We start from the raw sequence: 12,629 nt of genomic DNA on the forward strand, positions 1-12,629 counted from the left end.
GACCGTGCCTGAAGTGAGTCTGGGGACATTGGCTGCGGGCCACAAAAAAAGGGCCTTACAGACCAGATGTGGCACATGGGCTGGACTTCATCATGGCACTAAAATAATATTTCTGATACAACTTGATGACAATTTTTAAAAATGAAAAAAATACATAAACATTAAAAAGCAAAAATAACGAAATTGTAAAAGATGTTTTTGCAGGAAAGATAAAAAATGTGTCCAAATTCAGTGACAAAATCTCTCCCAGGAGAAAAGTCTGGAGTTCCCCTTTACCTTCATTGAAGGAGAGGGGTGCAGGCCTTGGTGTGAATGGAGTGCAGTTGTAGTGTTCAGTTTTATCTGCTGTGGATGAACTCTGAGCAGATTTGGCCTGTCTCCCTCCAGCCTCCATAGCACAATGGTTAAAGCTGCAAGCTACGGTGTGTGAGGTTGCGAGTTCAACTCTCTGCGATGCCGCCGATGGTGCAAAACTTTACCGGGAACTTCTGGGGTATGGATCCCTTCTTCTCCGTGGTTATCACCGAACTAAAAAGGACTATTAACATGGATGTGTTTAGGCTGAGTATGAGCTGCTACTACATTACACTGAGATATGAACAAACTCCGCCCCTCTTGGATCCTCCTCGTAGTGTGCTCAACGTTGCTGATCAGTCCGTGTGTGAGCCGCGATGACTGCACAACAACACCAGAGAGCAGTAGAGAGCCCCGCCTGATATATGACAGCATTAGACCTAAGAACACCTGTCTGCCCAGCAAGGACTATCACCTACCACAGCTTCCTGACATTGAGCATCTGAACGAGTCCAAGTTGGCTGTTGCTGCATTTGAAATCGCCAAGCAAGTCCATACATTTCTTCACCAATACCACAAGTATCTTCACCTGTACCACCAACAGCCCCGCAATAAACGGGAGGACTGGAGGAAGATGATGGGACTTCTGCATGACCGATATCAGTCTCTCAAACGTTGCGCGCAAGGAGATGGCAAGCACCTTCTGAAATTGCAAATTGAACATTACTTCAACCGGCTGGGGAACCTGGTGAAGAGAAGGAAGAAAAGGACGAGAAGGAAGTACAGATGTGTCATTCGAGATGAAATCTCCACTTGTCTTTTAAAGTTGGGTGATCTCAACTCTCGCATGAGAGCCATTAAAACCTAACCGCAGCTCTTCTGTGTTCAATGCCCGCGGCTAAACAACTCCGTATGAGGGGAGCACCATAAGAACATCACCTGTCCTGCTGCAAAACCTTCCAACTACTTTTACTTACTGGACTGAAATAATTTACCACGGAAAGGGAGAGGGAGAGATCCATCCAAATCTCCATTCAAGGCATGAGAATCTATCATCCCAACACCGGTACCTCGAAAGCCAGCTTGAAAGAGCCCAGACACGCTCCCTGCTAAAGATAAACTTCACGGGGACGTGGCCAGGATGTGACCAAGGCAAGACATGCTTCCGTAGTGCTTTGTGCAAATCTGGGTTTTTATCCTGCTAATAAAAAGGAAAAAAAAAAAAAGATAAAGTTTGCATTCAATTGACATTTTGAATATAAATAAAGACATTTAAAGAAAGAACATATTGTACTCCTTTCATTTTTGCACCAGTGCTACACAAAATTAATTTATGCTTTATACATTATAGAGACCCATGCAGCCAGAAAGGAATGTGCTGTGGATCATTTAAAGGGGCCACCAGACGGTGCTACATTTTTTGACAGTGGGTAAGTAAGCCCATTCATGAACCACTGGATTCAATGAAAAAAAAAATCCAATTCCCCATCTACCCCCCGATTCTGGACAGCCGCACTCCGATAAAAGCCTTTATTGTAATGAATAGTCAACGTTCATGTGACAGCAGAAGCAGGACAAACAGCTGACGCGTTTAACAACATCATTGTTGCTTAGTCACTAAACAACAATGATGTTGTGAAACGCGTCAACTGTTTGTCCTGCTTCTGTTATCACATGAACGTTGACTATTCATTACAATCAAGGCTTTTATCAGAGTGCTGCTGTCCAGAATCCATTTCTTCAATATTCCTCGTGCTGAGCCTGCACCTGGCTTCCACTTTGAGGAGGGCGTTTTCTTCAGTACACCACCTGGAGCGGTTCACCCTTTTGTTTGCTTCTCCTAGGGGGAGGAGCTACCAGCTATGCGGGGAGGAGCTACCAGCTTCGCCGGGGGACCCCAGAAGTCGAGGATCGGGGCCACTCTGTGCAAAACGAACTGCACAGTGGGAGGAAGTATGACATGTTTGTTATTTAAAAAAAACCCAAAAAACAAAGCTTTACAATCACTGTAAGGACTAGAACAATTTAACGTTTTCAGTTTCTTCACGTGCTCCTTTTGGGGGAGATTTCCCCTCACTTCCTATCCTTGGAAGTAGAGCCAACAGGCATAGGACATGAAAGGAAATCTGCCCAAAGATGACACAGACAGGAGCACTCAGGAGGGTGGGCTGTCTAGTAGGGGGAATATGATAGGATGTACTGTACTTGGTACTCTCTCCAGGCTGAGTGGAAGTCTTGCAGGGTGCACCTATTACGTCCCCAGTGTCCAATGTCTTCCAGTGAGCAACACTGACATTCCCAGGTTGGAAAATGGTAGAATGGATATATTGTGTTTTATAAATGAATCTCACTTCCTATAATCATTTATTATATCATTATTGGAATAACATCTGCTGACCTTCACTGTGAAAACAGTCAAAAACAATGAGAACTCATGTAAAATCATACAAATTCCATAACCCATAAAGAAATTGGAAAAATATGTTGTTTCATCACTGCAAACTACATTTAAATGTAATTTTACCAAACGCTCAATTAAAATCCAATCAGATCAGACTTTTACATTTCATAGGTGAAAAATCCAAAGGGGTTGTACATCTTTACACGGGGCATCCCAATAGTAGATATGGGGGCAGGGGCGTACCAAGCGGTTGGCGAGACCGGCGCCCGCCAGGGGCGCAGGCCGAGGGGGGTCGCCAATTGGCAGTTTTCTTCACTTCAACACAGGCACAGCAGCGGTGGGCTGGTGGCTCCGAGCACTGCTGCTTGCTGCTGGGCTAGTGGGCTGGCCCAGTGGCATACTAAGTGGGGGGCGGGTCGCCCCGGGTGCCACAAACTAGGGGGGTGTCAGGCCACGCCCCCCTCCGCGACTGAAGAGGCAGTTTTGAGCAGCGGCACAGAGCACAGACAAGGTGACAGGCAGCGGCAGCTAACACACACACGGAGATACGGGCTTTGCAGGGGGGGTTGCAAGCCGCACCCGAGTGACACCCGTCGGCACACCCGGGACCCAGCCGCAATGATCCCCATCTCTCGTGGCCGCGCCGCGGCTCTGATAAGTGTCGGCTGTCTCACACAGCCGAGCAGAGTGAAGCCGCCTCCCCCTCCTCCGTTACGTCTACACGTGCTGACTGTGCATATCCCGCGCTGATCACCTGAGCCGAGGTACATTATGGGTCTAAAGGGGGGGTCTGCAGTGTAGGGGGGGTCTGTATTGTAGGAGGGGGTCTGTACTGTAGGAGGGGGTGTCTGTGCTGTAGGGGGGGTCTTTACTGTAGGGGGGTCTGTATTATGCCACCTCCCAGGTCAAAGATCAGGACGTTGCATTCACCTCGGCTTCCTTTATCCAAGCCATAAGCAATGGCAGCAGCTGTGGGCTCATTAATGATTCTCAGCACATTTAAACCAGCGATGACCCCGGCATCTTTAGTGGCTTGGAGCTGGTAGTCATTAAAATAGGCTGGCACGGTGATCACAGCATTTCTCACAGGATGACCCTGGTATACCTCAGCTGTTTCCTTCATCTTCAACAAGACCATAGAGGAAATTTCCACAGGTGCAAAGGTCTTCTCTTCTCCTTTGTATTCCACTTTCACGTTGGGCTTCCCACAGTCACTCACCACCTGGAATGGCCAGTGCTTCATATCAGACTTCACCACTGGGTCATCAAACTTCCTGCCTATCAGTCTCTTGGCATCAAAGACTGCGTTCTGCGGATTCATGGCCACCTGGTTCTTTGCTGTATCTCCGATCAGTCTCTCTGTGTTGGTGAAGGCCACATAGCTCGGGGTGGTGCGGTTGCCCTGGTCATTGACGATGATCTCCACCTTGCCATGCTGGAAGACGCCAACACAGGAATAGGTTGTGCCTAGATCAATGCCAATTGCAATGTCTTTGGGAGCCATCTTCTTGCTGGTGGATGGGTAGATCTCTATAGAATGTCTTCTCTGGGGTCAGTAGATGAAGCCGGTTCTTCTTTGCTGTGTCAGAAGATACGACTTCTGTGTGCTGTATCAGGAACGGAGTTGTATTCTCCTCTATGAGCTGAGGTCTGTCTTCTCTCTGGGAGTTTTACTATCTGCCTCTCTCTGTGCAGCTCAGCTCTATTTATACTCGCTGGGTCAGCTGTGAGAAAGTTCCTGACCAATCACGGACAATCTAGGCACACGCTTTTTGTCTCCCAGGGAACCAGCTGGAACCTTCCGGAGACTTCCTGGATGCATCAGCCAATCAGCACTGACCTGAGACAACGTCATACTCAGATGATTCAGGAATATTCAGGGACTCCTTAGGCTCTCACCAATTAGAGTTGGGTATGGTGATCTCAAAATGCCGGGAGGCATCATGAAGGTTCCAGAATGCTGGGTGGTATCGTGAAGGTTCCAGAATGCTGGGTAGCTTCACGAAGGTTCCAGAATATCGGGTGGTATCGTGAAGGTTCCAGAATGCCAGGTGGTATCACAAAGGTTCCAGAATATCGGGTGGTATCATGAAGGTTCCAGAATGCTGGGTAGCTTCACGAAGGTTCCAGAATATCGGGTGGTATCGTGAAGGTTCCAGAATGCCAGGTGGTATCACGAAGGTTCCAGAATACTGGGTGGTATCATGAAGGTTCCAGAATGCTGGGTAGCTTCACGAAGGTTCCAGAATATCGGGTGGTATCGTGAAGGTTCCAGAATGCTGGGTAGCTTCACGAAGGTTCCAGAATATCGGGTGGTATCGTGAAGGTTCCAGAATGCCAGGTGGTATCACGAAGGTTCCAGAATGCTGGGTGGTATCATGAAGGTTCCAGAATGCTGGGTAGCTTCACGAAGGTTCCAGAATATCGGGTGGTATCGTGAAGGTTCCAGAATGCTGGGTAGCTTCACGAAGGTTCCAGAATATCGGGTGGTATCGTGAAGGTTCCAGAATGCCAGGTGGTATCACGAAGGTTCCAGAATGCTGGGTGGTATCATGAAGGTTCCAGAATGCTGGGTAGCTTCACGAAGGTTCCTGAATATCGGGTGGTATCGTGAAGATTCCGGAATGCCGGGTGGTATCGCTAAGGTTCCAGAATGCCGGGTGGTATCACGAAGGTTCCAGAACACCGGGTGGTATCACGAAGGTTCCAGAATACCGGGTGGTATCGTGAAGGTTCCAGAATGCCAGGTGGTATCACTAAGGTTCTAGAATAATGGGTGGTATAGCGAAGGTTCCAGAATGCCGGTGTTACATGGAAGAGCACCGCTGTGTCTTTCTATATAACTGTGCAAATAATAAAATTATCATGGACAGAACTCAGCATGGAAGAACACTGTGTCCCCTCCCAGCAGTGTGCATGTGTATGCATGGATGGAATGAATTACAAATCAATGTTATTGATACAAAGTAACACATTAACCCTCCACCCCCTATATCTGTATATTACACCCTTTCCTATGCGGTACTTTTCTGGTGTATATGGGTGTTTAACCATTTCAAGACTGGAAGGTGACTGGATATGATAAGCCCAATCACTGGGATCACTACAAGTGGGAAATTATAAACCCTTGAATGACTTTAATTGTGTGAATTCTTCCTTCCTGATGAATACGGAGTCCCAATATTAACCCTTCCACTACTAAAGCGTCTCCCACTTCCCTAACAGCACACAGTGCTGCCTGCAAACATGTTTGGATCCTCCTGCACCCCAAAGTGGGAATCATAACACCTAGTAGATTTGATTTATTTATTTCAGGTACTTATATAGTGCCGTCAGTTTACGCAGCGCTTTACATATACATTGAACATTCACATCAGTCACTGCCCTCAAGGAGCTTACAATCTAAGGTTCCTAACACACACATTCATACATACTAGGGACACTTTTGACAGTATCCGATTCACCTACCAGCATATCTTTATAGTGCGGGAGGAAAACAGAGTACCCGGAGGAAACCCACACAGGCACAGGGAGAACATGCAAACTCCATGCAGATGGTGTTGTGGTCGGGATTCGAAAGAGCAACCTTTTTTTTGCTGCTAGGTGAAAGTGCTAACCACTAGACCACTGTCCACTGTACTGACCTGTGCTGACTTTCATATCCAGGATTAGTGCTTTAAAAGTGACTGCTGCCCTGATAAATTATGTGTCATCATCTAGACATCCCTGCATACCACAGTGCTACCTACAGCCCCCCAACCCTATCATGTCATTACAGTTTAGCCAGACCTCCCCCAGCCAGAAGAATCCTTTCCCATAGAAGAAACTAAATCTAAACTGCAGACTAAAAACATCCAAATTGAAGGCCAAGAACTTGTTTTATGCATGTACAACTGATGGACATTATAGACATTATCGCTGGGTGCCTGGGACCCTACACTTAGCTTGGGAGAGCAGGAGGCACTTATAAAATGCTATACTGGGCTGTCTTGTAGAAGGGCTCTTACCGGGGCTTATAGATATCTGCATACAGGGCTGTAAAGATATATGAGAAGGAGGGATTTCAGGCAGCATTGGATGTTTTTTTGTAATGTTTGGGCATGGCACATAGTTTGGAAGGGTTGTAGGAACTTAAAATCTGGCCTCACAATTAGTAACCACTACGGGAAATGGACTCCATTAGTGGGGGAAAGCAGCTGGAATGTTGGTGGGTTTGCAGACGGTACTTTGCAGCCCATTGGGAGCCATTGCAGCTGGCTCGTTAGGAAGGGTAGAAGAAACTTTCTTTATAAAATGGTTAAAAACACAGACATTGGGAGGAAGCCAATAGTGAGGAAAGGGGTAATATATCTGGGTGCCTAAATGCTGCCACCAGGGTGGACAAGGATAATACGAACATCCAGCAATGAGCTGCTGCTAGCCGTGAAAGGGTCAAACATATACAGACACTGGAAGCCACCAGTCATTATAGGGTTAATAGTTCCCAGCCATCAGGAAACATCTCCATATAAATAGGTAAATCCTATCCAGCCAACACAGACCCACAGGAAATGAAAGGGTTAATCACATCCAGCCATTAGGGAGTGGTTAGCCATGAAAGGGTTAATAAAATCCACCTGGAAGGACATCAGTCATGAAAGGGTTAATGGTATTCAGCCTCTAGGGAGTTGATAGACATGGAAGGGTTAATCTTATCCAGGCACTGAGGAGACATTTGTCATAAATTGGTGGACCCGTGTTCAGCCACTAAGGAGATGCTGATCATAAAGGGTTAATCATATGCAGCCACCATAGAGCTGTTAGTCAGGTTAATCCTGTCTAGCCACCAGATAACCACAAGTCATGAAAAGGTTAACTGAATTATGCTTAATGGAGCTGCTGGTCATGTGAGTGTTAATGTTATCTGGCCACCAGGGAGCAATTAGTCAAGAAATGGTTAATTGTATTCAGCCACTAGGTAGCGGTTATAAATGGAAAGGGTTAATCCCAACCACCGGGGACCTGCAAGTCATGAAAGGGTTAACTCTGTCCAGACAGCAGAGATCTGTCCCCAACATTCCTGTACATTCAGGAATCATCTAAAGTTGATGACGTTTGTCTCAGGTCAGTGCTGATTGGCTAATGCTTCCAGGAAGTGTCTGGAAGGTTCCAGCTGCTTCCTAAGGATTGTGCGTGATTGGTCAGGAACTTTCTCACAGCTGAGCCAGCGAGTATAAATAGAGCTGAGCTGCACAGAGAGAGGCAGATAGTAAAACTCCCAGAGAGAAGACAGAGCTCAGTTCATAGAGGAGAACACAACTCTGTTCCTGATACAGCACAGAGAAGACGTATCTTCTGACACAGCAGAGGAGAACCAACTTCATCTACTGACACCCGAGAAGACATTCTATAGAAATCTACACATCCACCAGCAAGAAGATGGCTCCCAAAGACGTTGCAATTGGCATTGATCTGGGCACAACCTATTCCTGCGTTGGCGTCTTTCAGCATGGCAAGGTGGAGATCATCGCCAATGACCAGGGCAACCGCACCACCCCAAGCTATGTGGCCTTCACCGACACAGAGAGACTGATCGGAGATGCTGCCAAGAACCAGGTGGCCATGAACCCGCAGAACACGGTCTTTGATGCCAAGAGACTGATTGGCAGGAAGTTTGATGACCCTGTGGTGCAGTCTGACATGAAGCACTGGCCATTCCAGGTGGTGAGTGACTGTGGGAAGCCCAAAGTGAAGGTGGAATACAAAGGAGAAGAGAAGACCTTTGCACCTGAGGAAATTTCCTCTATGGTCTTGTTGAAGATGAAGGAAACAGCTGAGGCGTACCTGGGTCATCCAGTGAGAAATGCTGTGGTCACCGTGCCAGCCTATTTCAATGACTCCCAGCGCCAAGCCACTAAAGATGCCGGGGTCATCGCTGGTTTAAATGTACTGAGAATCATTAATGAGCCCACAGCTGCTGCCATTGCTTATGGATTGGATAAAGGAAGCCGAGGTGAACGCAACATCCTGATTTTTGACCTGGGAGGTGGCACATTTGACATCTCCATCCTCACAATTGATGACGGGGTCTTTGAGGTGAAGGCTACAGCAGGTGACACACATCTGGGTGGAGAAGACTTTGACAACCGGATGGTGAACCACTTTGTGGAGGAATTCAAGCGCAAGCACAAGAAAAATATCAGCCAGAATAAGAGAGCTCTGAGGAGGCTCAGAACAGCTTGTGAGAGAGCCAAGCGCACCCTGTCCTCCAGCACTCAGGCCAGCATTGAGATTGACTCTCTGTATGAGGGCATTGACTTCTACACTTCCATCACCAGGGCTCGTTTTGAGGAACTCTGTTCAGACCTCTTCAGGGGAACCCTTGACCCTGTTGAAAAGGCCCTGAGAGATGCCAAGCTGGACAAGTCTCAGATTCATGACATTGTTCTGGTCGGAGGCTCTACACGTATCCCCAAGGTGCAGAAACTCCTTCAAGACTTTTTCAATGGGAAGGAGCTAAACAAGAGCATTAACCCTGATGAAGCTGTCGCCTATGGAGCTGCTGTACAAGCTGCCATCCTGACAGGTGACAAGTCTGAGAAGGTCCAGGATCTGCTCCTGCTGGATGTGGCCTCGCTCTCTCTTGGTCTAGAAACAGCCGGAGGAGTTATGACTGTACTCATCAAACGTAACACCACCATCCCCACCAAGCAGACACAGATCTTCAGCACCTACTCCGACAACCAGCCAGGTGTCCTCATCCAGGTCTTCGAGGGTGAGAGAGCAATGACAAAGGACAACAACCTCCTGGGCAAGTTTGAACTGAGTGGCATTCCTCCAGCTCCACGCGGAGTGCCACAAATTGAAGTCACCTTTGACATTGATGCCAACGGAATCCTCAATGTGTCTGCTGTGGACAAAAGCTCAGGAAAGCAGAACAAAATCACCATCACCAATGACAAGGGCAGGCTGAGCAAAGAGGAAATAGAGAAGATGGTGCAGGAGGCAGAAAGGTACAAGGCGGACGATGATGTCCAGAGGGAGAGGGTTGCTGCTAAGAACTCTCTGGAGGCCTATGTCTTCAATCTAAAGAACACAGTGGAGAATGACAATATCAAGGACAAAATGAGTGCATCAGATAAGAAGGCCATTGTGGATAAGTGTAATGAGGTCTTGTCATGGCTGGACAAGAACCAGCTGGGTGAGAAAGAGGAGTATGTCCACCAGCAGAAGGAGCTGGAGCGGGTATGTAACCCTATCATCTCCAGATTGTACCAAGGGGCAGCAGGAGGAGGGATGCCAGGAGCCAGCTGCAGTACTCAGGCCAGACAGGGCTGCAACCCCGGACCCACCATTGAAGAAGTGGATTAAAGACTGCATGGTGTTAACTACAGAGGGACTTGTATGTGAATTTTGGGAATGGTCATCATTGCAAAGTTAGGGTAAGGACAGTATAACATTAAAAATATAAGGACTTGCATGTGATTATATTGGACTGAGCAGCACTGAAGAAAAGGACTAAATACAGAACTTTAAAAAGACATAAACAGTGGATAATGAGGGAGAGTGTACAGTGTTTTTTGCAGGTCATCAAACACGTCAAGAAAACTACATTTTACTATTTTAGGAATTTTTTTTTCTACTTTGATGTCTGTTGTACATATGGTAATTGATATTTTTCCTAATAAATATTTTTCTTTTTTAATTTATTTGTGTTTTGTTTTATTGTTACATCTAAATATATTTTGCAATGTCTTCAGTATAATATTGGTAATTATCTTCATAGGAGATAAAAAAAAAATTCTTTTTTTTTTTTTATTAGGCATGGAAATTGCATTAGAATCCTAATAGCATGGGGCATTATAAGAATGGCCAACTGAGTTAGGAACACATTGGGGGTTATTTACAAAAGGCAAACTCACTTTGCACTACAAGTGCACTGCAATGCACTGATCTGAAATGAGGGGAAGCTCTGCTGATTTTATCACCCAATCATGTGCAAGCTAAAATGCTGTTTTTTATTTTCCTTGCATGTCCCCCTCAGATCTACAGTGACTGCACTTGAAAGTGCACTTGTAGTGCAAAGTGGAGTTGCCTTTCGTAAATAACCCCCATTTTGTACTATTAGGCTATGCAAGGAGTAGGTCATACTGTGCAGATAGTTTGCAGCATCTGTGCTCAACATCATCTACATCTTTACTGATTCTGGCTGTTTTATGTCCTGATAAGACCAGATTGATGGGTACAGAGAAAGGTTTCCATACTAAAATGAAAATCGTGTTCACAAAATAACAAGCTCTAGCCAACATGTCTCGAGGTGTCTGTGCAGAAATATGCATTTCACACACTTCACAACAAAGTTCTCTGAAAGTTTTGTTATCCTTTTTGCCTCCGATTTTTTATTTATTTTTTGTTCAACCAGGGGGGTAACTAAAACCTTCAGGGCCCCAGTGCAAGAAACCATGAAGGGCTCCCCCTGACCCTCGGCCGGGGGCCCTTCCCTCCGAGCCCGGTGGTGGAAAGCCAGGGCCCAGTTGCAAGTGCGACCTTTATGACCCTGGTAGTTCCACCACTGGTGTCAGTAGTTTATTTCTTTTTTCTTATTTTTTTATTTTATTTATTTATTTTTTCTTATTTTTATTTACAATTTTTTTATCGCCCAGTTGGAGGGCTTTGGTGAGATATCAGGGGTCTAAACATACCTCTGATGTTTCACCTTTGAGACAGAGAAAGGAGGTTGAGGACACAGCCCTCAATTTCCAGCCTCAGCTGTAAAAATTGATTCACAAACTGAAACATAATAAACAGAGTTTACTATGTTTCAGTTATGAATGGACAGAGTCAGAGATCGGTACCGATCACTGACTAATTATTCAGAGAAGGAGGGGGCCAGTAAATGATCATTTACTGGCCCCCCTCCCTGCTCTCCATCCTGACAGCATCCCCCGCCACAGCCGGTGGCATATGGGAGGGGGAAACCTGGCAGAGCTATGGGGGGGGGGAAGAGGACATAGGCCTGGGGGGGCATTAACAATCTGGATAGGAAAGGTGACAGGGGTGGTGGCATATAGAGGAACTGATGCCCTCCCTCCTGTAGCTGCTAAATGCCTGCAGGAGGGAGAGGAGGAGACGCGGATATTTAGCGTCTGAAGCTCTGGTTGCTCTATATGTCACCGCCCCTCCTATCCAGGTGTATAGGGGGCCACACAGGCCCCCTGGAGCATGGGGGGGTGTAATTGTGACCCCTGTAGGTATGCCCCTGGGTTAAACAAAAAAAAATTACCCAATTCCCCCATCCACCATGAATGTGTGGATGGGGGAATCTCTCTCAGAACACATCGATCAGTATTGCAGGCTAGAGCCGGCAGCACTGATTGTTCTGAAAAACCTGACAGGCTGGTTGTTCAGTAGTTGATTGGTAGATGGACTTCTGTACAACCAGCCTACTCACACATGGATCAAAATTCGGCCGGCCCCTACTGAACTGGCCAAATTTTGATCCATCCATGGCCGCCTTTAGTATACTTGGGGAGGGGGACTTAGATGAGCCCAGTGGGCGGAGGAAAAAGGGCGACGAAGCTGTCATAAAATTGGTTTTGAGTTTAAAGCAGAAGTTCAGTCATTTTTTCATCTTTCCATCTATGAGATCTTCTGCTCTTGTTGTTGTTTTACCTTTGGATAGTAAAACATTTTTTTTCCTGCCAGTAAATCCCTTATACAGCCCACTTACTGTTTCTTGTCTGGTCATTAGCCTAGGCTTATGACATCATGCACAGCTCTCTCTCTCTCACTCTCATGAGAGTTTGCCAGGAAGGGAGGGGAGGGGGATGAGTCATAAAAGGGCCAATGAAAGCTGCAGAGCTGGAGGCGTGCCTCTGTATGTCTGTATAAATCCAGGAAGTGAACAGGCAGCAGCTTCAGCTGCCTACAGTTAAAATGGTTGCAGCCAGACTCA

At 46.6% G+C, this 12,629-nt stretch overlaps 2 protein-coding genes across 2 annotated transcripts; one reads left to right on the forward strand and one right to left on the reverse strand.

Annotated features, from left to right (window-relative positions):
• Positions 1-3,563: 3,563 nt before the first annotated feature.
• LOC141126518 (heat shock 70 kDa protein-like) lies at positions 3,564-4,199 on the reverse strand. Its single transcript, XM_073612455.1, has one exon. The coding sequence runs from the start codon at positions 4,197-4,199 to the stop codon at positions 3,564-3,566; it is 636 nt and encodes a 211-aa protein (XP_073468556.1).
• A 3,714-nt stretch (positions 4,200-7,913) lies between these two features.
• Positions 7,914-10,352, forward strand: LOC141129727 (heat shock 70 kDa protein-like). The gene has a single exon (XM_073617819.1). It carries the CDS (start codon positions 8,114-8,116, stop codon positions 10,043-10,045), a length of 1,932 nt encoding a protein of 643 aa, XP_073473920.1. The 5' UTR covers positions 7,914-8,113; the 3' UTR covers positions 10,046-10,352.
• The last annotated feature ends 2,277 nt before the right edge of the window (positions 10,353-12,629 follow it).

This window comes from Aquarana catesbeiana, linkage group LG02 (genome assembly GCF_042186555.1).
Source record: "Aquarana catesbeiana isolate 2022-GZ linkage group LG02, ASM4218655v1, whole genome shotgun sequence".
NCBI lineage: Eukaryota > Metazoa > Chordata > Amphibia > Anura > Ranidae > Aquarana > Aquarana catesbeiana.